Source organism: Myodes glareolus, chromosome 20 (assembly GCF_982192425.1).
Source record: "Myodes glareolus chromosome 20, mMyoGla1.1, whole genome shotgun sequence".
NCBI classification, from domain to species: domain Eukaryota; kingdom Metazoa; phylum Chordata; class Mammalia; order Rodentia; family Cricetidae; genus Myodes; species Myodes glareolus.
Window position 1 is genome coordinate 19,680,137 of NC_142045.1, and position 26,941 is coordinate 19,707,077.

Consider the following 26,941-nt stretch of genomic DNA (forward strand, 5'->3'; position numbering starts at 1 on the left):
TGCGTATCTCCTGAAAATTTTCACCTTGTTTACAAAAGGACAGATTCTAACACAAACAAGGGGGCGGGTATAGTTTCTGTCAACATCAATGAGGTCTGTGTGTGTGAGGCTCAATGGGCCCTAATTCCAAAGCTAGGTCTACTATATAGCTCAAAGCAGAGTCTAACAAGACCTGTGATTCCCATGTGAAAGCCTGGAATAAACATCCCAGAACTGTTGAAAAGATTAAATTCATTCATTTGTACAGTGTCTTGCACAGCTCTGGATCCAAAAGCTACTCAGCATGAACTGAGCCCTACTCAGTCCCACCCAAACTCAACCACATGTGGTAGGCGGTGCTGTTTTTTTAATGCGGTGGTTTCGGCTATCTAAAGACAAACAGCAGCCCCCACAAACAGAAAGGAGGAAATACTTCCAGCATAATTGTTCGATGTTTGGAGACGTGAGCTAGATGTTCCTGTGACTAAATAGTGGGTGGATGAAACTATTAAAGACGATGGGATTTCACAGCTGAGCCCCACCTTAGGGAGTGAAAGTCCCCAGTAAATTATTGCTGTAGTTTCTTAGGCAGTTCAGTTATGTGAATCCTGGAGAGTTTGGTTTGTTTTTTTTTTTTTAAATAGACTTTATTTAAGCCATCAAGAGTTTAACAGTTTCCAAACAAGCCTCCACCTTCCCATGTTAGCACCCAATGATCCCAACCTTTCCTTCCCTCAGCATGCTTGTACAGGAGGAAGACACTCATCACCTAAGAGGCCAAAACATTGCCTTGGCCTTCGAATAAACAAGGACTATTACATGTTTAAGGATTCATATCTTCTGATGTAGTTGCCATCTTTAAAATGTTTTACTCTACAAGGTGAGAATAGAGTCAGGTTTATATGGAACAAGCATTAAGTTCTCTGAGTCTAAGCCCTTTTCTCTCAACTTCATTCTGTGCCCTTCCCTTTCATGTGTGGACAAGCTCCTCAAGGATCTTGGCTTTAGCACAATCCACATACAGCTGACTATCTTGAGTATATATCCCAATATCTAACTTTTCCTCTAGGCCTTGGGCTGTTATTCTAACTCCCTGAAAGACCTTCTGGCTCTCTACCTGACACCGAGTCCACCCTCAGTCTTTCTCATCTCAGTTAATGGCTGTGTTGGTCTTCTAGGCTCTGCACATCTTCCTTGTTCTCACTCCCCAACCTCATCCACTGCACTCTACCACACAAATATATCAATATGCAAATTGTATTTGCTTTACTTTTAAACCATATCTACCCCAATCACTTCTCGCCATTCCATGGCTACTACCTTGAGGTATTTCCACACTTTCCTAGCTGGTAACTCTTCTCCCACTTTTTTTTTACTATAATAACCAAAATGATCTTTTAAAACACAAGTCAATGACTTTATGGCTTAAAACTTCCAAATAACTCCCTGTCATATCCGCAATTCCCGAAGTCTTCATCATGTCCTATAAGGCTCTACAAAATATGTCAACCACCTGTCCAGCTACCCCATCTCCTCCAACACTCTCATTTCCGCATCAGGCTGCATTCTCGGGGGTCCTTCCTGTCATTTGTCAGGTCACTGTGCTTGTCCTCTACCCAACCCCCAGCTTTGATTCTGGATTGTTCTCCTTGGCTTTTCCCAAGGCTTCCTCCTTCTCATTCACGTCTTTGCTCAAATGTCCTGGTCCACCAATGTGAGTTGCCTTCCATCACCAGAGGCTCATTCCAAAGCCCGTTAACATCACCACAAATTATGCCTTTATTATTTTCATTGTGTTCATCATGAGAATCTTAACTCCAGCGGAACAGAGATTTGCCTATAAACTTCAGCAATGTTTGTGTTCAGATTCTCCAAGACAATGCAGAATGTGGTAGGCACATGAATGAAAATGTTTTCATGATTCAATCTGTTATCTTCCTCCACAACATACATCTTCAGATGAGGGGAGATAAAAATAACCCTTATGATAGTGATGACTGTGACTAAATTATCAAAGTCTTCTGATTCTACAATACTACCTCACAGTGACAAAAATTTCTTTAAGACCCCTTTCTTGAATTCATCTGGGTGTGACATTCACAAGTCGTTTCATCTTCTTGAGTCTCAGTTACAGCCTCAGTGAAATGAGCACGTGATTACTTACTGGCTGGGCCATTTGGGTGCATTGGGAACTTTCTTGGATTCAGTGCTGAAGTCTTGATTTCATTCATGCACATGTTCATTCAACTACAACACATTTTTAAAATAAGAATCTACTAGATTGTAGATTAGAGTCACTGCTGAGAAGTCAGCCACTCAAGAAAGAAGAAAGCAGACATGAACTAGACCCTTGATTGTTGAAAGGCATAGCAGTATAATGATTTGGCATCACCAAAAGAAGGAGAATTCCAATGGGCACACAGTGGATGGAGGGAATCTATTGTTGTGTTAAAAACCATGCTCAAAGGCAGTTAGGGTAACTAACCCAACACAGCATTGCCAATTTTCTAACATTTAGAAAAGAAACACAATAAAGAATGAGCACAGCAAATGTCGTTGGGTGAGTGAGCATGGAGGCCAAACAGCAATTTCAAAGTCTTTCTGCTACCATGGAGTAAAATAAAGAAGGCAAGAGAGCTAGAACCCCGGCCTAGAGAAATGGTGAGGAAAGAGGCCTGGGTGGGCAGAAGCTCAGGGGCAAGGTTACCCTTGCAATGCATGATGGAGCTGTACCAGAGGGACTCTGGGTAGATATTTTAAATGCCTTGAGTGAAAGGAGCAAGAAAATGAAGGTCAAATCATAGTAACTGCCAATTAAAACACACACCAAAATGACATGTTTCATAAAGAATCACATAGATGCCTTGGGGAGGAGGGGGTGAGCATGTTCACAAGGACTCAGGGGAAAATAAATTAATACAATAAGAGAGAGACCTTCATGGTTTGCTGATCAGAGTCCAGTGAACTGAGGAGGAGGTTTGCTTTGTTCTAAACATCAGAAAAGGATTAACAGAATAACTAAATGGGTTGAGGTGGAAGAAAGGCCTGAGATCTGATAACCTGGGACCTGAAGAAAGAATATGCCAGGCATGTTAGGAGAAGAGGAAATGGTCCTGCACAGCTTTTTTTTTTCCCCTGAGACCAGTTCACATTTTATTTTGTTTGCTTATGTGTTTTCTGCAATGCTGGGTATTGAACCTGGAGCCTTGTGCCTGCTGGTCAAGGGCGCTATCACTGACTGCATCCCCTTCCCTTCGTTCATTCCTGAACTCGTGAAGAAACATTAGGTTTCGACTAACTCGTAAGTAACTTCCAGAATACTCATGAGCAAAACAGATTTTCTCAATGATGAAAATTACAAACACATCAAAAATGACATTAATTCATAGTACCCTGATGGCTGGTATAAAAATAAATGAAAAGAGTGGTACTATAGCGAATTAAGATTTAGAGGGATTGGAAATGGACTTGGACTTGGAACAAAATTGCAGAGAAAATCCTGTGGCAATAGAAAAATGATTTCTATGCAGCTTTTCCATAAGTGAAGTTGGATCAATGCAGGGTGGTCATGTCAGGAATAGGAAACTCAGCTTTGCTGCCAAAGGGAGGGAGGAGAGAGAGGAGAAGTTAGGAAGGGAGGGAAGTAGAAGGGGGGAAATTAAGGAAGGGAGGTGTAAAGGAAGAGGAAGAGGAAGGAGGGAAGGAGAGAGGTGGAGGGAGAAGCCCCTCATTGAAGGCAAGGATTTTATAATTCATGAGGAAGTTCATTTGTTCCTCCACAATGAACTGAAGAAAGAATAATATTTATATCAATTAAAAACTGAAAATAAACTAGTGTTTTCAGCAAAGGGAATTCAATGACTATGGCCCGGCTTAAGCATAGCGTGAAATCACACAGATGAGTGAGGTACTTCCTGCCACGCTCAGGTGAGCCAACACTTTCCTGTGATCAGGACAGGGTATTTCAGTGGAAGAATTATCTATCATCTCCCCCAATCACAGCCTAAAAGAAGCCTAATTCATGAATTAATGGTTATTCTTTCCTGCTTTGCATGTTAGTTGCTATTCATCCCCAGGCCTTATCATACCTGCTCAATTCCTACAACTGTTTTTTTTCTTGAAATTTTGAATAGATTTGGCTTTTATCATTCCTCTCCTCCAACGCTTAGAAGGATAAATACTATTGTTGAGGCGTGCCGCAGAAGTGAGTACATTTTTAATAGGGTTATGATAACAGGATCTTTATCCCTGGACTGCTGCAAGGAGCAGAGGAGGAGACTTCTGATTCCAGAGTAGAGCTCAGGCTTTGAAATGAAAAGCGGATTATCTTATTAGCTTGGAAACCCATGTATAGCACTCCAAGTCTTGTTTCTTGTTTGTGAAAGGAACCGTTCCAGGTGAACTTGCTGCTGGCCGGCTACTGCTAAGACAGGCATTCCCTAAAGCCAAATCAACCCCTCAATAGCTAAAACCTGCGCAGCGGCAACGGGTAAATTGTCAATGAGTGAAACTATAGAGAGGCAAGCTCTCGCGGGGACTTGACTAGAGAGATTTTCACTTCGACTGCAAAATAGTCCAATGGGTTGAGCCTTTGCTATGCTTCAGAAAAACTGTGCTCAACTGAACATGAAATAGCAACAAGGAGTCTTGGAGTTGATAAAATACGGATCCCAAAAGATTTGGGGCTGCATCTGGTGGAACCCCGTAAGGAAGGTCCAAGTATTGTGGTGGCCAAGGGGCCCAAGGGTGTGTTACAGGAGTCAGCGAAGGTCAGTCTCAGGTGCTCGCTTCGTAGCTGCTGCTCTGTTGGCAATGGTGAAATCCAAGTAAGTCAACAACCAGAGAAACATCCAGGTTGGTAGGCAACACTCTTTAAACAGTTCCTCCTCCTAATGGAGTAGCATGGCTCTCAGCAGGACAACTAACAACGTGCACAGAACACCCCAGCACACCAGACTTCGCCGTAAGTGATTCCCTTCAAGTTTGCATATTTACGGATGATCTCTATGCCCCCAAGGCAAGGACCTGCAGCATCAAGCACTCAGCAATTACCTATGTTCATATGCATGTATTGTTTTTCTTGCCATAACAGAAGTATTTGACAAAATAACTCAAGAGAAGAATGGTTTATTTTGGCATTTTTGAGGGAGTGCAAGCCACCATGGCAGGAAGGTATGGCAGTGGGAATGGGACTCAGCTGGTTACGTGGCAATGCAGTCAGGCAGCAGAGAGAGATGAACGCTGCTACACTCAGCTCACTTTCATCTTCCATTCAGTCCAGAACCTCAGTCTATCAGTGGGGCCACTCATATTCGGGAGGGTGGATCACTGCCCTTCATCAGCTAAACTTCATGTAGATATCCTCACAGATACACTTTAGAATTGTGTTTCCATGGTAATTCTAAATCAAGTCAAGCTGATAAAGCATATTAACTATCACAACACATTTTGACAATTTTAAGTAGAAAATATGAAGATTTCATGCTTTTATTTGATGCTGTGGTTTTGAAAGGTGGCCTTAAATATCAAGGTGCCAAGTTCTAGGATATAAGATTATTTTTTAAGAATTATGCGATTTATTAGCAAAAAAATTAGGAATGACAGAATACTTGGGAAAATGGAGATGTTCAAAATATGTAATGGTTTCCTCACTGTGCCAACTGCTTAGCATCCAGATTTGTGGCATGGATATTGGGAGTGTTATTTTTAGAGGAGACACTGGGAGAGTGGAACTGAGGGCTCTCAAAGTAGTGGCTATTCCCAGTGACAAGGGATAATTTCATATCACAATTATTAGTATGAGTGGAGACTAGTTACATATTAATTTGATTATGGAAAAATAGAGTTATGACAACCAACTATAGATAACAAAGATCACTTTACAGTATCATTTGATCCATGCAAAGTCAAATTCTGTTTTCCCCTAATATAACTCCATGAAGTTCAGATCTAGTAGTTATCCATGTCTTCCACTGTGTTAATCTCATCTCTCTGTTCTAACAAGGATTCTAAGGGACTCGCGGAGGCTTCCTACCATCCTGTGTCCCTCACTATAGCAGCCCGAAATGACACATTGGGCTCTCTCCATTTTGTAGATGTGCACACACAACAGCCGTGAAGAAGACTAAGCTCACATTTTGCTCAGATGACTGCTCTCAGCTTTTCCTGAGGCCTACACTTGGTTCTAGAACCAACAAAATTACCAGGGAGGCATGATGTAACTAATACTGATGGTTAACCTAGCAAAATATAGAATTACCAAGACTATATGTCTCTGGCCATGTCTGGAAGGGAATTCCAACATTAGGATAAATAATATGGAAAGACTCACCCTAACTGTGAGTAACACTATTTCAGGAACTGAGGCTCTGACCTGTGTAAAAGGAAAAGCAAGCTAAGCACAGGTTCATCCCTTCTGCTTGAGGATTGTGAAGTAACCAGCTTGCGCAATCTCCTGCCATTGTGACTTTCCAGGCACATTGAATTGTATACCATGAGCCCAAATAAACCCTTACTCCTTTAAATCGTTCTTGTGAGACATTGGTTGTAACGGCCAGGATATTAACCAGCAGCATGTAAAGTAGACTCTGTTTGTTCCTCATCAAAATTATACTTTTATTAAGTCTTTGAGGTTTTTATTTAATATATTTTGATCAAATTGATCTCCCAACTCCAACACCTCCTAGACCCACCTCTACCTCCCTAACTTTGTGTCTTCTTTTTCTTCTTTAAGCCTGTCTAATACAGTTTACATTGTTCATATAGTCTGATTCCCCTCCCTTATAGTATGATCTACCTACAAGAGGTCACACCACCTCTCAGAACTGACTCTCTCTTTCTCAGAAGCTATAATACACCAATGTCTCCTCAGCTTCAAATGAGACATCATGCTTGCAACCTCCATCTGTGGTGGGATTTTATTGGCCGTGTGTTTTAGAGCGTCTTGTGCACACTGTCCCAATGACTAAAATACAATTGCCGCTTTGTATCCTGAAAAACACTGTTTCCTTGGAATCATTCGGCACCTTGCCTCTTACAATCTTTCTTTCCCTCCATTCCTCAATAATTCCTCTTGCTTGAAGGGAAGAATATGATACTGATGTCCCATTTATGGTAAAGTACTTTATAATCTCTTACTTACTACATATTGACCAGCTGTGGGATTCTGTGTTAATTACCACTTACTGGTATGGGGAAGGGGAGCTTCTCTGATGAGGGCTGAAAGACGCACGAATCTATGGCATAGCGACAAGTCATTAGTTTAATGCTATGTCAACTCAACAAACAATAATATGTTATTCCCTGGGGTATATGACCTATCTAGCCACAGATCCTTGGCCCCAATAATTGTGCTGGGTATGGGTTGCATCCTTATCCAGTTGTGGAGCAAACTTTAAATCCAAATCAGAAAGTGTTTAGTCATTCCCATAACATTTGTGCCACTATTGCACAAGTGGTCACATCTTGTCAGGACAGCCATTATTGCAACTCTCAGGCTTCATAGCTGGATATGATAGAGATTGCTTTTCTCTTCTGGTGGTGTGCGAGCACCTTCTAGTACTGTGAAAACTAGCTAGTAGGCATGAAGCTTCGAGGTCAGTACTAGCTTGATTCTTCCGTGTCTTATGACTCAAGTATATGTTATCTTCAGCAATAGGCTCTTATCACCCAATTCTGTAAGGTAATCAAGAGCAATGGCAATAGACCGTGAAGGTTTTTTTTTTTGGGGGGGGGTCTATGTTCTAACCTATACTTATGATTGTGACGTAAATAAAGGATGTTGAAGGATGCCAGAGGCTAATTCAAGTTCAGGCATTTGCTTCATCATTGTGGAGGAGGTATGAAGCTTGTTAAAAGAAACCAAGAAGCAGTTAAGTGTAAGAGATGAAACTTGCACTGCCACAGAGGGATTTAAAAATAAGTCATTGGATCTTCGGGAATAAGGAAAGTCTAAAGAAGCAAACAATAAACTAAAGATGTTAGGTGACATCGTAAACCTGCCGAAACATCATTTGGAGGTACATTGTAGAGATGATGATCCTGTTCTCTAAATACTTCAGGGTGTGTCTCCTACGTTTAAGGGCATTCCTTTACATGATCACAATATGATATCCAGCTAAATAAACAGTTAACTTAACATTTCATACGGATTCAAGGAATGATTTAAATCTCCTATTTCTCCTAGGCTGTCTCCTATGGTCTTTGTCATAGTGAAGGTAAAGGAAGAATCTGGGGTCCAGTTAAGACTCACGGGGTACATTTTGATGCTGCCCTCCTCTTTGTCTTTCCCACCCTTTCCCCTCCCCTTCTGTCTTTCCGGCTCCTCTACAACCAAAATAGCATCATTACCTCTGGCTTATCATGTTTCATGGCTTTGATTTCCAGAATGACGTAAGTTGCTAGTCTCATAAAATGTCTGACATTTTGAGTTTATCTGATTATTGACATATGACTACATCCTGGTTTGACATTTTTGTCGAGTGCACTATGGAGATGATGCTATTCCCTTCTTCCTGGAACACATTAAAGAGTAGATAGCATCAGGCTGTTCCACTCTCGATGACCCTGAGTTGAGCAATGCAATGTTCTCTGGATCTTTCCATTTTGGAGGCACACATTCCCCTAAAAATGACATGAAAGGCTTGTCTTTTTTTCCCTATTTTCCAATTGAATTATTTGAGTCTTACGTTGTTGGCTTCTAAGATTTTAAATATATTCTAGATACAAGTTCTTTGTTAAATATGTGACTTGCAAACACTACATCCCAGCCTGCAGCTTGCCTTTTCTTCCAAAGTCTTTCACAGGGTAAGTGTTGATGAACCCTGCTTGCTAATTTTCTTCTTTTTGTGGATTGTGCTTTTTCAGCATGAACTCTTCACTCAGCCTTAGGTCTCAAAGATTTACTCCTAAGACATTTCCCTAAATTACTCTTAGTGTTGTAGTTTACATTTAAGTTTCCAGTCCACAATGAGAGGTTTTCTGTAAGACCTGTGAGCAAGTAGACGGGCATGGATTTTTAGCTCATCACACAGGGTCCAGACAACCTGACAGGTCTCCTCAACTTCACGTACACTGACGTCCACAGTGCTTTACCCACACAAGACAACCTAAGGCTTTCAGGTGTCGCTATTCCCATTGTCAAGTTAGATTTTCTTGGTCCCTTTTCTCAACCCAGATAGAAGGTCACCTGATATGGGATTCCCCTCCGTATGCTGTGAATATGTTTTATTACATGGGTTAATAAAGAAGCTGCTTCAGCCTATAGCAGGGTAGAATATATCCAGGCTGGAAGGGATAGAGAGAGAGAGTAGGTGGAGTCAGGGAGACACCATGTAGCTGTCGAAGGAGACAGATACCCCAGAACCTTAACTGTAAACCACGAGCCTCGTGGTAAAATGCAAAATACTAGGAATGGGTTAACTTAATATGTAAGAGTTAGTTAATAAGAAGGCTAAGATAATGGTGCAAGCAGTGTTGTAATTAATATAGTTTCTGTGTGATTATTTTGGGTCTAGGCAGCTGGGAAATGAACAAGTGGGCTCCATCTACAGTCAGTTTCTCTGTACATTCCCCATAACATTGCTCCTCCTCTTCCTCAGACAAAGCTATCTGCACCCCTTTCTGCATGCCCCCGAGATTCTTGTGTCCTCTCTATTGTGTCCAACTTTCCCTCTACAAAATGGGGCTCATAGAAAACAACTTATTTTTTGGAGTATTTGAAGAACTAAATGAAATCACATGTAAAGTATAATAAAAGCTAACCTAGACTTCTGTCACTTCTCAATGTATTAATCATTGCGATTGAATGTATAATTGTGATAAAGTCTTTGCAAATCTCATGTGATGATAGTTTATTATAGCTGTTTGTTCTGTATTGATTATTTACTCCCCTTCTTCACCCATCACATAACATTTTCTTACTTATCCATTGCAGTGTGGCATCATAGGCTCTGAAAAAAACATTTGTTTGAACTGAGTTGCATGTCTAATTTCAATTATTATGCCATCAAACAAAACAAAACAAAAACCAAGCAATTAATTTCTACCTCTAGTCAACAGATTGTTTAATTGAACTAATTATTTTGATGATTGATAAATAGCCCTCTTCTTCAACTGCTTTGTGTTATTGCAACTTTGAAAGTTAAAAGGCTTATGTAAAGGAAGGATAATCATGCTACTTAAAGAGAGTAAGGCACCAGCAGTGTGGATGCTGCTGCTTTCTCTCCTCTTCCTTCTCCTCATCTTACTCCTCATCTTCTTCCTCCTCCTTCTTCTTCCTTTGCATCTTCTTCTGCTTCTTCAAGATCCCCAATACAACGATATTCTTTTTATTAAGAACAAGACCAATATTATGTGAACCTTACTAGACAGATGCTACTGAGGTCATTTTCACATTCCATCACACATGTTTGTAAGAAGGGTGAGTGACAGAGAATTAGTTGAATATTGAGGCGAAGAATGAGAACTTAGAATTCTAGAAGATATGGCTGATGGAAATGGGAAGGGTTTGACAGACCGCACTGAAAGAAAGATGGCAAATTCATTTGTAGAAAGTGGTTATATAAAAATAAAAATTTCCAGAAAAGCATCAAATCTTTTATGCCACTGAGAAGTCTCAGAATATAGATGTAATTAACTACAAAAGGAGAGCTCAAAATGTTTGGGTACAAAGTTAAAGCTGGGTGGGAGGAATAAGTTCTGGTGTTCTGCTGGGTGTCTATAATTAACACAGTAGAACATGTACTTCAACATAGACAGGAGAGGATTCAGAGTGTTTTACCACAGAGAAATGATAAATATTTACAGAGATGGTTATGAAAATTGTCTGATTCGATTATCATAGAGTGCACATCTGTATCAAAACACCACACTATTCTACCCAGCTTTACAACTATATAGCCACAGAAAACAAAACATAAAAATAACCCCAAAAATCTCTCAAAAGCTGTTATGTAAGAATTCGGGTTTGCCACTTGCTGCCAGAAGGCCAGGTTTGGTTTCAAGATGCACCATCTCCAGCCCAATGGAGTAAATCTTGGCTAAGCCATCCCCACTGCCAATATCTGGTTTAGGGAGAGGCACATGACACGTTTTGGGCAATGAATGGGGTATGAAAGAGGGTCACCTAAGAAGTTTGTCTTGTTCTTAAAAGAAACATGTGAGAAAGAAGTCATTCTACTCTTGGTCTTTATGAGGATGCTCTGAGCTCTTAAAGTCATCACACAAGCATAATGACACAAGCCAACACAGGATGGAAGGCCAGAAGACTTGAAAGGACAATGGTATATAATGAAATGTCACAGTCTCTGAAAATAAATGAGAACACCTCTAGCTCCAGATATCTTGTTAGATCAGCTAGGCCCTCCTCTCCTGTCATCTTTATGGATTTTCTTTTTCTAGTTTACAAATCTATCTTGACGGACACTGGTTTGGGGTGATCTCCTGGTGCTACAGTTTGAATATAAAATGTCTCCTCCAGACTCAAGTGCTGTATGCCTTGTCTCCAAATGAGGGTGCTCTTTGTGGAGATTGGGGGCAATCACAGGGAACAGGTCCTTATGTCTGTCTTATCTCTAGACTTTTCCCGTCTTTCTCTCTACTTTTGTCAGCCATGAAGTAAACTGCTCTGCTCCAATCTCCCTACCATGATGAACTGAAACCTTCCAAACCATGAGTTGAGTGTCTCCTCTCTCTCTCTCTCTCTCTCTCTCTCTCTCTCTCTCTCTCTCTCTCTGTCTCTCTGTCTCTCTGTCTCTCTCTCTCTCGTCATCCACTCAGGTAGTTTTGTCATGATGATATAAAGTTTGACACACTGACTCTGCCTGTTAGAGACTTTAAACAGGAAACCTGCAATTTAGTTGACCTAAAGTGTTTTTAGACTTTCATTTAATATTCTAGAAGAGAAACACCCAGGTTTGCTATACATATCATGAGGAAGAAGAATAAAAAAGTACAGACATAAGACACAGGAGGCCTGGGTTCAAAACTCACCTCAGTACCTCACCAAGCCCTGGACAAGATGTTTTGTTTGCCAGAATGTCAGATCATTTATTGTAAAATGCCTAGAGCAAAGCCTACGCTCTAGGTTGGTGCAGAGTATTAAACGCAATCATGCAATAATAAAAGGCCTGTCAAATAGGAAACAGAATAAATGTTAGTTTCTTCTCCCCTAATTAATCCTCTGTTAAGATGAAACACGAACTCAGTTTATTAGACCGTTAATTCAGATGCTGTCTTTCCAGCAGGAATTACTCTGACAGCCGGGCTGTGTCATCAAGAGTAATTTCCGCTGAAAATCTCCCAATCTTAACGCTTCTCCCCTGAAGCCTGATGTGCTACCGAGGGCTCAGGCTGGGTTACTTCCAGCCCTGAAGAAAATTGATGTGAGGATCCACAGTCGGAGGATTTCTACACCCTTGATTGTTGTATTTTCACACCTGATGAAAGGTATGTGGGTAGAAATAATGGACTATAGGGAACATGCAAGAACTCTCCCTTCGAGTTATTTTCACACTTTCTGTGACATTGAACCATAAGCTAATCTCCTGATAATTATCACCCACCTCCTGAATATAATTAATTAACATACTAGCCTAAGGGTATATTGTGTCTGGGACATAGGAAGAAAAGTAGGGCTTACAAGAAGCATTTTTTAATACTATCTAAGAAATATAGGCTATTGTGAAGGTACTCACTTTTATGATGAATAGAATTCATATTTACTTAGTTACCAATCTGCTTGAATGATACACGAAAAGGGGCTAATATTGGTTAAAATGTAACAAAAAGATAATTGGATATCAAAAGTCTTAAAAATGCATTTACACTTTGACCTAGAGAATTTACTTCTAGAAATTTATTTTAACAAAAGAATTGAGTGTTTATCCAATAATTGTTCCTTTTTATTTTATATGTATGGGCATTTTGCCTCCATATATGAGTTTGCATGTACACTGCATGTGTATCTAGAGTCCACAGAGGCCAAGTGACAGTTCAGTTCTGGGTCCTCTGGAACTGGACTTAGGATAGCTGAACATCACCATCTGGAAGCTGGAAACTGATCCTGGGTCCTCTGCAAGAGCACCAAGTGCTCCTAACTCCCCGCCTCCATAGTGATTTGTTTGTTTGTTTGGAGACAGGGTTTCTCTGTGTCACAGTCCTGGCTGTCCTGGAACTCACTCTGTAGACCAGGCTGGCCTCAAACTCACAGAGATCCACCTGCCTCTGTCTCCCAAATGCTGGGATTAAGGGCGTGCACCACCACTGACAATGACTTTTAAAGAATATTTTTACAAAAAAGCAGTCTAGTAATTAAAGCTTAAAAGATTAAAAAAAAGAGATTCAGAATGTCTACCCAGTGGAATGCAATATAACTACTGAAAATTAAATTATCAAAAGGAAGATATTTATTGCCGTGCAAAGATTCACATGACATGTTGCTGGATCAGAGGTTATACTCTATGTGCATGTATCATAATTTAGTTAAATCAACATATTTATACATAAAACTTCCAATATTGTAAACCAAACAAATATGAACACTAATCCTATTTTCTTCCATTTTGGTTTATTTTTTTGTAGTAAGCAAGAAGAAAATGTATAGAAAAGAAAAGTAATATTTAAAAACTCAAAATAAAAAAATCATATTTTTAGGTTGAAACAGCAGAAGGAGTTTGTCTTTGTACATTCCACAGATTGTTTGAGTTTGCTTTCTGTGATTATGAAAAAAACATCCTGAGCAAAAGCAACCTGGGGAGGCAAGTTTTGTTCGGCTCACACTTCCACATTATGGTTTATCACTGAGGGAACAGAGGCAGGACCTGGAGGCAGGAACAGAGGCAGATGGTGCTGAGGAATGCAGCTTACTGGCTTACTAGTCAGGGCTTGCTCAATTTGCCCCTTTCAATACAACCAGGAAGACCTGCCCAGGGGTGGGATCTTCCGCCATGGGTTGGACCCTCCAACATCAATCCAGAAAACACTCCCCAGACTTGTTTATAGGTCAAACTGGTGGAGGCGTTTTCTCAGTGGAGGTTCCCTCTTCCCAGATGACTCTAAGCTGACAACAACTGACCAGCACACTGAATCTCAATTCTAGCTTCTTAGATGTCCGCCATGGTCTGACTTAGGGGACTCCAGACAAACTGAGGATAAGAAAGTGTTCGGCTGTTTTCTTGGGGGATAAACTTCCTCTGAGATTCAAAGACCTGGGTGATCTGTCTCTTCCTTCTCGCTCATCCTACTGCTGACCACGAACCAGATGCTAATGTTCATATTCAGCAAAGCGTCTGTCTGTCAGTCATTATCTAGATCCTGCACTGGTGACAGGCAGAGCTTCAGGAAAATTGTGTCTCTATGTTTGGTTGGTTCTTTGTGTTTTCTTGGTCACTTCCTTCGCTAGGATAAAACCTGATTTGTATCCACTCTGGGAAGCAGCTCCTGACTGGCATTTCCAAGGAGGCTCTAGTGGAACCCTGCCTACTGACCTAGATTCAGATGTATTTATAATATTCATAATTGTTATTGTCACCAGTTTTTACCCACACTCTGCTATTTACTCTGTCAAGTACTTCCAAACATATTTCACCAAAACTCTTAACAACAACGTTGGAAGATTTAAGCTGCAATTATTCATTTTATAGATGAAGGGTAATGTTGTCCAAGATTATATGGGTAGTAAGACAGAGTCAAAATGAAAAGCCAGATCTACTTGGATCAACTTAGAGATCTTGTAACTCAGCAGTTTTCAACCTGTGGGTCTAGACCCTGTTGGGGGTCACATGTCACATAGCCTGCATATCAGATATTTACATTACAATTCACAACAGTGGCAAAAATTCGGTTATGAAGTAGCAGCAAAATAATTTAATGGTTGAGGGTCACCACAACATGTATTAAAGGGTCACAGCACCAAGAAAGCTGAGAACCACTGCTAAATATAGTTGTCTAAATAATAATATTTCCATTATTTTAATGATTGTCTCTGGGGAGAGAGTTCAGGTGACCACTGCTGGGTGTTCCTAGCTCTGAACGCATGATTCCAAAATAATAATAATCATAATAATATCAAACCACTTCGCAGTCACAGAAATGATTTGCTCCAAGTCAAGGATCCTGGCTGTGAGTGACAGGGAGGCCTAAGACATAACCGAAGGCCCTGTGTGTTCAGTTCCACACTGGCTGGCTGCCTCTCAGTCTCCGCAACCTCAGAACCATGTATAGAAAACAATTGTACTACATGTCCTAAATATCTCATCTGTGAGAATCAAATGAGACTGTACATGCAAGCACGTTCCAGTATATGAAGGTCAAGAAGCGGTATGCCAACTGCTTCTTCCCTCAAACCCAAGCAATGTGACTTTTAGGCAGCATTTTGTAAAAGAACTGGGTGAAGGGTCTTAGAAATAGGGAAAAACTTTAATGTGAAGAAGTCCCATGGGTACTTTTCCCCTAGGTTTATCCTTATTAAGTCCTGAGGAAAGCTATTGGCTCAGTGTTCCCATCTCCCATCTAATGCCTTTGATTTAATGTTTCCATGCTAGGTACAGAATCTTTGCCACGGGACTTAAGACTCTCCTGTGAGTTGCTGTGAGAAAATCTCCTTACTCGTTTTGGTTTCTGCTCCCTAGGAGCAAATTAGGGCTTTGGTGGAGATTTGCTACGCACTTTGGTTTAACTTCATGTGAGAGTTGGCACAATTACTCAAGAATAGCATAACAAGGCTTAGGATTATAACAGCAAGCAGACTACTCTTAAACCAACACAAAAATCTAATATTTTAGGATTGGGGAAAGCCAAGAGACTTTTCTTGGCTATATTTCAAAATTTGCTTAAGTTATAAAACTGATATATGGTCATGTTTAAAAATGTAAATGGTCTATATGGGGCAGAAGGCAGAGACCTCTCGATATAACGTCCACTTCTTATTGACAATTTGTCATATGGACTTTGAATGTCCTCTATGATTACACAAGCAAGTGACTGTAAATATCTATCTTAACACAGCACCACTCTGGCAGAATACTTTTGAAATGCTTATATTTTTTTTGTCCTGAAAGTTTGATCTTACAATTTTCATGTCCATATGCATGGCTGCAACCATTTTAAACTTTCCTCCTCAGCATCTCATAAATTATGTACGTGTTTTTCTCTGCATTGAGAGAGGACTATTTATAGAGATTTTTGTATCACAAATAGTGCTATAGGCAATCTCACTACATCTTCATTCGATCATGTGAGTATATCAAGGAATTGTCGGGGGTGTTGTGTGTGCGCGTGTGTGCATGTGTGCACATTTGCTACACACACGTAAGTACAGGGGTGCGTGGGCCCTTGTGAGTGTACATGGGGGCCAGAGCAAGACATCAGATGTTTTTCTCTATTACTCTTTTCCTTAACACCTTATCTCCTGGACAGAGGGTTTCTCCCTGACCCGGAAGCTTGACTTTTCTGTTAGACTGCACAGACGGCCAGCTCTCCGGAACTGCCTGAATCTTCTCTCCAGTGCTGGGCTTACAAGCATAGGTGGCCATGACTGGCTCTTTTATTGGATTCTGGGGGTTCAAATCAGGTCTTCAGGGTCTCATACTTGAAAGTGTCTTACCCACTGAAACATCTCTCCAGCCCTTTGCAGGAAACTTCTCAGAAGTAGTGAAAAGTCACCAAGCCAGACATGGTGGTTCACGTCTGCGATCGCAGCATATGGGAAACTGAGGCAGGGAGATATCTGCTGGTCTGAGGCCAGCTTATGCTACAGAGTGAGTCCCAGGTCAGCAAGCAAATGAGGTCCTTTCTTAAGGCACCAGATACTATGCATTTAAATATTGGCAGATATGTCAAAGTGCCTTCTTTTAGTAGTTGCATTATTTGTTCTTCCCCAAGCACAGGAGCGTGAGAACACTATATGTAGCTTTAGAAAGGACACAGAGCTGGAGTCCTAAACTGAAGTGCACGATGTTAGTGACTCGGTGGACACTGCATTAAACACCAATAGACTTTGATAACGAGAAGTGGTAAACACTTGATGTCAGGTGCACTGGGGATCCCTAAGCCTCAAGTTTCACGTTGGGAACAGTGTTGAAGAGAACTGAATTTCATGAAGAGATTGACAGTCATGGGATGCCTTCCGTGTGACAGTAAGTGCACTGGCCACATATGTCATCACCCATTCCTCCCAACACCCCTGCAGGGAAGGTGTCGCTATAGTTACAGAGGAGAAAAACAAGGCATCAAAGACTTAGGTATGTCTGCCAAGGTCACCCAGCTGATGAGAGGCAGAACTCAGTTTCAATCTGGAAAGCCTGGGCTCAGAGTCAGGTACATTACACACTGTGCAATACGCCGCTCTTCTCGAACGAGGCACTAGTCACGCTTGTGAAAAACCCAGTCTGCGCCAATAACAGCAAGAACACAAAGGACAAAATGCCATTCCCACCCCAGTCATTTAAAGTGGCCCTCTAACCCCGTATTCACCCTCATCAGAACACTGCGAAGACAACAGCATGATCACATTTACTTAATCACAAATGTGTCAATCATATATAACACATAGTGACAATTTACATTTTCCCACGAAGTTCAAGGTCACTGTGTCCCTTTAGTCTTGGGGCAGGGGTGCTAAGAGCCACTGTCTGCTGGACGCGACATGGTTGTTGTACACATGAACTCATAGCAGCTGTAGTGACTTATACAAGGTCTTTACAAGATCAAGCCAGTTTACAAACAAAAGCAGGACTAGAGAAAGAGCTACCGAGCTCCTACCATTGTTAGGGGCTATGGGAAGCCAAAGGCTACTGGGGGAGGAGGGGTCACTTTCCTTTGTAGGGGGAGCCACTGATAGGGGGACCCCGTGACCAATACTAATTGGACTCTGTGGACAAAAGACAAATATTAGCTCAAATTGTCCAGCGTTGACTGAAACTCAATGTATTCGGGTGTCGGCAGAATTAACATCTTCAAATTTTGAATATTAACAATTCCACCTTGAAAAGAAAGGCATAGCTCACTGATGGGGGAAAATTCACTCCATTACAGAAGAATGTATCTTTGGAGTACAACAGCAACCTCAGTAAGCAGAGCGCTGCTCATCCCCAAGTCTAGAGTTTCCAGCCTCGTGACTCCTGTAACAGACGTGAGAGAAGCAGGGGGGAGAAAAGCCTCCGAGGAGAGTCTTCCAGACCAGACATCTTACCACCGATTTTCCGCTGGCTCACAGTCTCAGAGCTCAGAACACAGTTCCAATTCATTTTGCCACCCCCCCACCCCACCTCCAACTGTGTGGACTTCACATCTCTAGCCTCATCTACGAGACCAGTAGTAATCTAGAGGACCAGCGTCATCTGTCTCTCGTGAAGACTCTTAAAGTCTAGCGCAGGCCTCTACCCTAAAGTTTGTGGATGAAGCACAGAATAACTGCACTTGAGCTCTCTACTGAAAGTCACCCCACCCCATCTGCCGTTCCTCCTTGCCTCATGTTTTATTCCTTTTTGCTTTGGTAAGGAATGAAAAGCATGATAACCTATAGCTAGATCTAGACCCAAAAAGAGGCTTGGCTTGTGAAAGCTCCAAGATTTTATGGGTGGGTGGTACTGTATTTTGTGTCAGGCATGCCTGGTTATGAACGGCCATCAGATCTATGTTATCATCCTCACAAAGCCAATTAGCAAGCAAACGACACATCACCCAACGGTCTATCATCACAGCTTATTAGGCACAAGTCAGTGCGCATGGCTACTTAGGAGGTTTTGAAAGTGAATTTGTTTTATCACTTTAATGCTTTCTTTTCTTTACTTGAATTATTTTCTGCTGTTGTGGGTAGAGCCTAGGGTCTCGTGAACAATAACAAGTACTCTACCACTCAGGTGCATTCTCACCCAGAGAAGTTTTCCTTCTTGTACACTCCAATGGTGATGTAATGTTACTTCAAGATTTGTCCTACGCCATACAATAAAACATGACAGCCTGAGCGAGTATGCAAATTTGACCATCAGTTTTAAGGACAATTAAATATTTGCTCTGTGCACCCCACATTACAGTGCAAGTCTATGAAGCTCACTCCCCATTTCTGTCCTTACAGTTTATTTAGCATCCAATCTTTGCTGTCCCCTCTCTTCTGTTGGGTATGTGAATCTCCATTTGAATGCATTCAGTCTTTTTCTTCTTTGCATTTGATCAGTTACTTTTGGCTTTTTGTTAGTTAGGCAGTGGCTCTAGGAGAAGGTTGCTGACATTGTGTCCACAGTGTTGAGCCTTATCCCACAGAGTGAATGGAGACCTTCAGTTAGATGGGCTAGCCTTTGCCAACATTCCTAGTTAGAACTGGGTCTGTATGACACCAAGACATCTTTGTACAAAATAAAGTTTAATGACAGCATTTTACTCACACTGCCTGTTAGGAATGTATGGGTTCAAAGAAAGGTGCTTTTATGGTTGAATTTGGAAAGGGAGGGTATACTTTGTCAGAATGATTGGTGTCTAAAAACATCATCTTGATTCCATGCCTTAATATTTTATATAAGAAAGTATATGTTTTAAAGTCTCTAAATAACAGAAATTTAAAGCCAAGCAAAGTTTGAGGAAATCAATACCAGTGCCTGAGATGTGTTCAGTTGGAGCAGAGGTTCTCAATTTGTGGGTATCGACCTCTTTGGGGGTTATATATCAGCATATATGATATCCTGCATATCAGATATTGACATCATGAGTCACAACAGTAGCAAAATTACAGTTACAAAATAGCAATGAAATAATTATATGGTTGGAGTTCACCACAATGTAAGGAACTGAATTAAAGGGTGGCAGCATTAGGAAGCTTGAGAACCACTGGATTGGAAGGTCTAAGAACTAGGTAAGACAGGCAAGGTACCTAGAATGGCAAGCTTCAGGAGACACCATCTCTAACACACCAAGGTGCCTCCATTTCAGTGTTCAGCTCATTTTCCCCTAAATTTGTCTGGTGGACTTTATAGAGATGCCACCTTGTCGACCAAGAACATTTCATCACTCAAATCTCCCACAAAACAAAAGACTGTCTTTTCTTTGGTGTGCTTGATGTGCTCATATGGCTCCTTTATCAAGAATCAGCTGGGTGTAGTTACATATGTGTATGTTCTCTATACTAGTCTATCAATCTATGTATGGTTTATGGTAACCCCGGGATGTTTTTGTTACTGTGGCTTTATAGCTTTTTTAAAAATTAGGTATTAGGATTGCTAATTATCGCTAAGATTTCTTTTCGCCCAGGATTGCTTTTCCATCTTTTTTTTAGTCAGTATGAATTTAGGATTTTCCCCTAGTACTGTGAAGAATATCATTGATATTAAAGGGTGTTCACACCAAATCTACAGTTTACATTAATTCTTCTATCTCTGAAAATGGAGGTCTTCCCATCTTCCAGTGTCTTCTTCAGTCTTGTTCCATAGTGTCTTATAGTTTCATCACCATGGTCTTTCGCCTGTCTTACTAGAGTGAATTTTAGGTACATTTTAGACTACGTACATGGGATGTTTTGCTGATTTCTTTCTTGGTGAGTTAATTATTATTGAATAGCAAATCTAATAAGATTGTATATTGAATTTGTAAATAGTCACTTTGAAGAACTACTTTTTCAATTCTAAGAGTCTTTTGTTGAATTCTCTGGGGGTTTCCATGTACAGAATGATATCATCGGCAAGCAGGGATAATTTAGTAGAATCAAGAATTGAAAGACAGGGCTACATCAAATTGAAAAGTTTTATCAAAGGAAAGTAAATGCTTAAGTCCCTTTTGATATTTATTCAAAAGACAAATGTCACATTTTTCTTTTCCCTATTCCTTCCTTCAATTAATCTCAAAGTTGTAGGCACACACAAACACAAACACACATGTGTACACACACATAAAGGCATACTTTGTAATTTTTGTCTTTCCCATTCTTTCCATACCTACTTCAAGACATCATTCCTTCTCATAACTAATGATCCTCTAACAGGTGATCCTGTTTCCCATTGGTCTGCAGTCCTTGCTGCCTCTGTACCATGGCCACATCACACAGATTATGTCAATTGCTTCCAAAAAAAAAAGAGGTAGCCTACAGAATGGGAGAAGATCTATGCCAGGTTTCAATCCAAGAACACACAAAAAAAAACCTTTAAAAACCTGAACCATAGAGCAAAGAATTCATTCAACAAATGGGAAAATAATTTGAGCAGACATGTCTCAAAAGAAAAACCACAAACAGTCAGTAAATGTGTAGAAAGTGCTTAGCATCTTTAGGATGCAGGAAATGCAACTCAAGACCAAATTCCATCTAATCGCAACCAGAATGAATATTACATTAACAGACAGCTGCTGGTGGAGATGATATATTGATGGTGTGGGTATACATTATCATATTCACCATGGAAACCATTGGGGAAATTCTCACAGAGCTAAAAGTAGAGGTAACTTAAGATCCATCTATACCACCTCTGGGAATATACCTAAAATTAATGAAGTATGCATGCATAAGAAATACCTGATAGTGAACAAGCTTATTGGGACGCTGTTTGCAGTAGCCAAGCTATAGAATCCATCTAACATACACCACTAGATGAATAGATTAAGAAAATAGAATGTGCATACCCAATGGAACATCATTCACCCAAAACAAATAATAAAACTGTATCATTTTCAGGAAAATGGATATAGCTAGTGGTTGTCATGTTAAGAAAAATAAATCAGATGAAAAAATGCAGGTACTCCATGTTTTCTCTCAGACGAAATAAGCATGATTTAGAACAACAACTTTAAAGTGGTAGAGGGATTACTAGGGACAGAAAATGAAGGAAACAAGGACAGAGGGACAAGGATCATGAGAACACATGTGACAGAGGGATTACTAGGAACAGAGATTGAAGGGAACAAGGAAGGAGGGACATGAATTGTGGGTGCACATGTGGGAGAGTGAGTACAAGGAAAGCATGTAACTTGTATGGACAAAAATGTCACATTGAAATACATTAATATTTTCTATTAGCACACATTAATAATTACATAAAATATAGTTCATAAAGAAATGCAATTAACTGAGCCTCTAGATATAGAATATTCAGATATGCCTCAGCTGTTAAACCAAAGTCATTCTCTTCCCTGGGACTACTGCCAACCAGTGACAGAGAATAGCAGACACACAAGCCCTGAATATTCCTACCCATTATGGGACTCCAATAATACAGAGGGAAATCATTCTCTGCCCAATTTTGCTTCTTCTCTTTCATCTTTACTGTCTTATGAACCACTTAGTATACTAAGACTCTTCTCCTTTCTTCCCAGAGGACCAAACTGACATATTCAGTAAATAACTATGCATGTCAGTTGGTAACTGGAGCTAGAGATTAGATGGTACACTCCAATGTTTATGCTATGTAGTGATCAAAAGACCTGACTCTGGAGTCCAGGTTCAAATCCAGGCTTCTCCACTTACCCATTATAAAATGATACAAACTCTATTTACTTCTCAGTGTCTCATCTATAGACACTGAATATGAGAATAATAACAGGAACTGGAGGCTATGTGGAATAATTCAGCTAAAGTACTTAGCGCAGGGGCTGAAGAGAGGGCTCAAAAGTGAAAAGCATTTGTTGCTTTTGCAGAAGATCCAGGTTCAGTTCCTAGCGCCCTCATGGCTGACTCACAACTGCCTGTCATTCCACTTCTGGGGGCTCTGATGCCCTCTTCTGACCTCTGATTGCATTACACGGACACAGTGCACATACATGCACTCTGGTACGTACACATATACATAAAATAAGTAAATAAATAAACAAATAGATAGATATCAAAGATAGGATAGTCAGCATAGTGCCTGTCCCACGACTGACAGACAGAAGAACATGCTCAATAAATGTGAAAGATCACACGTGTATGTCCATGTGTGCACGAGCAAGCACACACACACACACACACACACGTACACACACTAGATCTTTTTCAGAAAGCTGCTCACTTCCTCAACGAATTTTCTATAGACTCTATTAAGGCAAATGAAGATAATTCAAAACAATTTGAAAGCATCCTTACAATTTGTTTCTCAATTGCATTCCCTGTTACTTGCACACAACCCTTCCACACAATTCCCCCCTTCTTTGTCCACTGCCAACATTTGTCTCCTCCCATCTTCCCTTCTTATCCACCCCAAGTGACTGTCCCTTCTCCTTTTTTACTTAACGAGGAGTTCCTCCCCATCCCAACTGCGACCGTTCCTCTACTGGCAAACCTACAGACTGCATCATTTTGAAACCAAGTAGAACAAACGAAAACTAATAAAAGTCTCAGACTGAGCTGAAGGCTTCTGTGCCTCCATACACACTGCTATGGAGAAAAATTCTCTGTCATTTCTGTAGAAAAATATAAAGAAAGCTCTTCCCTCCGCAGTCCACCCTTTCATCCCAGTCCAGGACACAGGCTGTTGGTGTGGTGCTTAGGAAGTGGTTTAAGATTTGAATGTATTCAAGTTTTCAGTTGAAGATGCACGGCCAGTCTTCAAGGTATATTTTTTTTAAGATATTATACATGGGATCTAAAAATGAAATATTTGGTATACACTCCCAATTCCCAGACGGGGACACTATTGTATAGGTTAACAATATGTTTTTAACCACATACATGTGGGAGTCCTAGAAATGGGTTTTATAAAATAGACTGGGTCTCGCAAGCATCTAGAAGTGAGTGGGAAATCATAACCAGGGACAGATGGCAAATGTGGCTTTCTTTCTTTCCACTATTGAGTCCTTACGACATTTCCTTCTAGACAGCGCTGAATGCCAGCCCGTTGCCACAGAACGCTATCAAAGCTCAGAGAAATGAATCCTCTTTTGTTACCACAAAACTGACTTCACACAAAATCGCCCACTTCAGAAGTAGAGCAAAAGTGTCTGGTAATATGACGGAGTGCATAAATTGATTTTACAATTCTTAATACATATATATTAATATTTTATAATACAAGCAAAATTTGCTATGGATTCTTCAACTTTCCTGGGCATTTGATTGAAGCCATCATTAAGATATTTATATTCACAGGAAAGATTCTTCCATGATGGAGAACACAGTCAGGTGTATTTATAGAGCTGGAAATAACTAGAACCTAAAATGAAAACCAGTTCCATACAGAGCAATAAATGAACACAACATCGAACATCTCACACTTGGTTTTAAAGGCTCCTAATATTTGTGCTGTTTCAAGGAACCTCCTATATATTGAAATTCATCATACTACTACTTTCAATAATCATTAATTGGACATGGTTGGTAAAAAAAAATAAAAGTCATATAATTAAAAATCACATGTGGTCCTCTATTGAGTGCAACAGCTAAGCTGTTAAATACTAAATCATGAAAAATAAGAAGCAAAAGTGTTATTCGCAGTAACTTTCAGGACTATCAGTGTTTATTGTTGCAAGTTCATAGGCAGGGTTACTGAAGCTTACAATCATCTTAAATTCAGATAAAATATATTTTTATTTTATAGTCACGATCACGAAGAAAAATGATTAGTCAATACAGAATAATGAGGCTATTTACTACCTTGCTTACAGTGTACAAAGAACTACAAGCCAGCATAAACACAAACCTAGACTTCCACCTCCCTATTTAGGATTTAAGAAACCCCCTCTTCCAAACACCCAGAGCCACTCTGCATTTAGAAATTGCCTCGTAAAGATGCATTGTTTAATCTCTCAGAAAACTGCTTTCCTCGGTGAGTGCTGACCTGCTGCATTACTTTCTCCTCTTTACAATGAGTCAATACTGGTCTCCAAGGGCAAGACGACCGTGCCAAACAACAAGGATAGGGAGTCAAGTTGCTGTTACTTTAGTGAGCAAAGCTCAAGACAAGTTAGTTTTTAGTGGCACATTACAGTCATAATTAGCTCACCAACACAATTAGACGCTCACACACATGGTCTCGAAAACAAGCCTAAAATAAAGTAGTGCGAGCATTTTCCAAGCGCACGGATTTGAAATAGCAATTAAGCCTGCACCTTAAATCATTCCTCTCTCTAACTAGAGGAGCAAGTCCCGAGGATGTAAATCTCACCCAATGAGACAAGGGCTGCCGGGTGCATTATTAATTGCCAAGTAATTTCTTAATTTTAGAATTTAACTCCTGACACCAGAAAATAAGCAACGGGATTTATGGAGCCCACACACTCATGCCGCTTCCTGGGAGTTTCACAACCACAGGCACACACCCTGGTATTCAGCATACATGCAATTCCTGCAAGTCCAAATACACGGCCGGATTCAGCTACAGCCAATCTACTCTGTCTACTTATCGCCAGAGCACTAATAGTTAGAGTAACTAAAATGCCTGCTGAACACTGCAGCTCAATGCCCCCCTGGGCTTATGCCGGAGCACAGCCACGTCTCTTCCCTTAGCGACTGCTGAGTTTTAAGAAGGCAGGTGACAGGGACTGGAAATGTTCTGCAGCCGCCCAGGTAACTCTTCTCTGCAATTCCTTCAAACCCAGAGCTTCCTCCCTCTACACACACACACACACACACACACACACACACACACACACACACACACGCCTTTCATTTCTTTAAAGAAAGCAAGCTTTTCAATAGCTATCTAAAACATGCCCTCTGCATGGGTTTAAGAATGCATTTTTCTTGTACTTGCTGCTGATGTATAAGATGTTTCCAGATCTGATTAGGAGACCTGGCTGCTGCGCATAAAAAGTACTGCTTTAAACAAGACTCCTTTAGTGAAATCTGCCTGCTCAGACAGACGTATGTGCACATAAATTATCCATATTCTACACACATGCCCGCGTTAACAAGCATGCATGCACACGCACACCAAGACCTGCAATTAATCCCCTGCTCTATAAGCCCCCTTTCACAGGCTTTTGCATGCATGTTATTCAAAAGACAGATCTTTAGAAAAAAAAAATGGTAAGCAGCTGCATCTAATACACTCCAAAGTGGCACGTTAGAGAAGCAAATACGTTACCAGTCGCATTTTGAAGTTTCTAGAGCACCTGCAGGTAACAGGAGACCGAATCAGAGGCTGGCGCGCGGTGTTCCTTGGAAACACAGAGCCCGATGTGGCTGTGGGGGAATGTGGAGCGAGTGTGAGCTGGAAACCTTTGAGTTGAGCTCACAGTAAGCATCAGAGAGCCTCAAAGAGGAGAAAGGAAAAGGCAGCCCACAGACAGCGAGCCGGCAAACTTCTGGCTCGTCTCCAACGCAGGAATGAATTCTCTGTAATTGGGAGATGGATAGTTGATGGAAATGAAGAGAAACTTGGATTTCCCAGCGAATTTGCTCAGTCACGCAGAAATGGGCAGGTAACCAGCGAGCTCATTTGAAACAGTCATTCAGGAAGCAGTATTGAATAAAAACATTAACAGAAATTCTTGTTGGGGAAAAATATTAAAAGGCTACTCCAGTCAGCTTCCCTGGATGCCTTTACAAACTTCAAATGGATCGTTCCATAGCTATTTGGTGCACATTTTATTAATCCCACTGCAGAGGTAAACTGGAAAATCTAATTCCTTTTATGTAGAGAAAAAGATTCATTGCTTCTTTTTATAATGCACTCTACACATACAAATGCAGAGGTTTACTTACAGAGCTCTCATTTCTCCTGAAAAGCCACGACTGTTTAGTACAGATAAAATGCTAAAAGGCTTATACACAGCTTTTCACGAAGTAGAGAAGAAACTCTTAACACTCAGGAGCTCAGCCGAGTAGTGGTATTTAGACACAGAGTTTGTAGCTGACCGAGTATAAAGACAGGACCCACACCATCGAGGGGCACACCAGAGATGCAGCTATGCACACGCCCTAGGCAGGCAGGTGGCTCGCACCTATAAATATAGCCACAATTAAGGGCAGAAAGGAAAGAGCTTCAGCAAATTAAGTTCTTCAGGGCAATAGCCACAATTTTGTGAGGCTCCCAGACAGGCTAATAATTTCTGAGGCACACACCTGGAT

At 40.7% G+C, this 26,941-nt stretch overlaps 1 protein-coding gene across 1 annotated transcript in view; it reads right to left on the reverse strand.

Moving 5' to 3' along the window:
- The window catches only part of Schip1 (schwannomin interacting protein 1), a 726,814-nt gene extending 700,743 nt beyond the window's left edge, over positions 1-26,071 (reverse strand). Inside the window, exon 1 of the mRNA XM_048424584.3 lies at positions 25,956-26,071. Within this exon, the coding sequence (XP_048280541.2) occupies positions 25,956-25,964 (9 nt within the window). The 5' untranslated portion in view covers positions 25,965-26,071. The remainder of the gene's footprint in view (positions 1-25,955) is intronic.
- Positions 26,072-26,941: the final 870 nt, after the last annotated feature.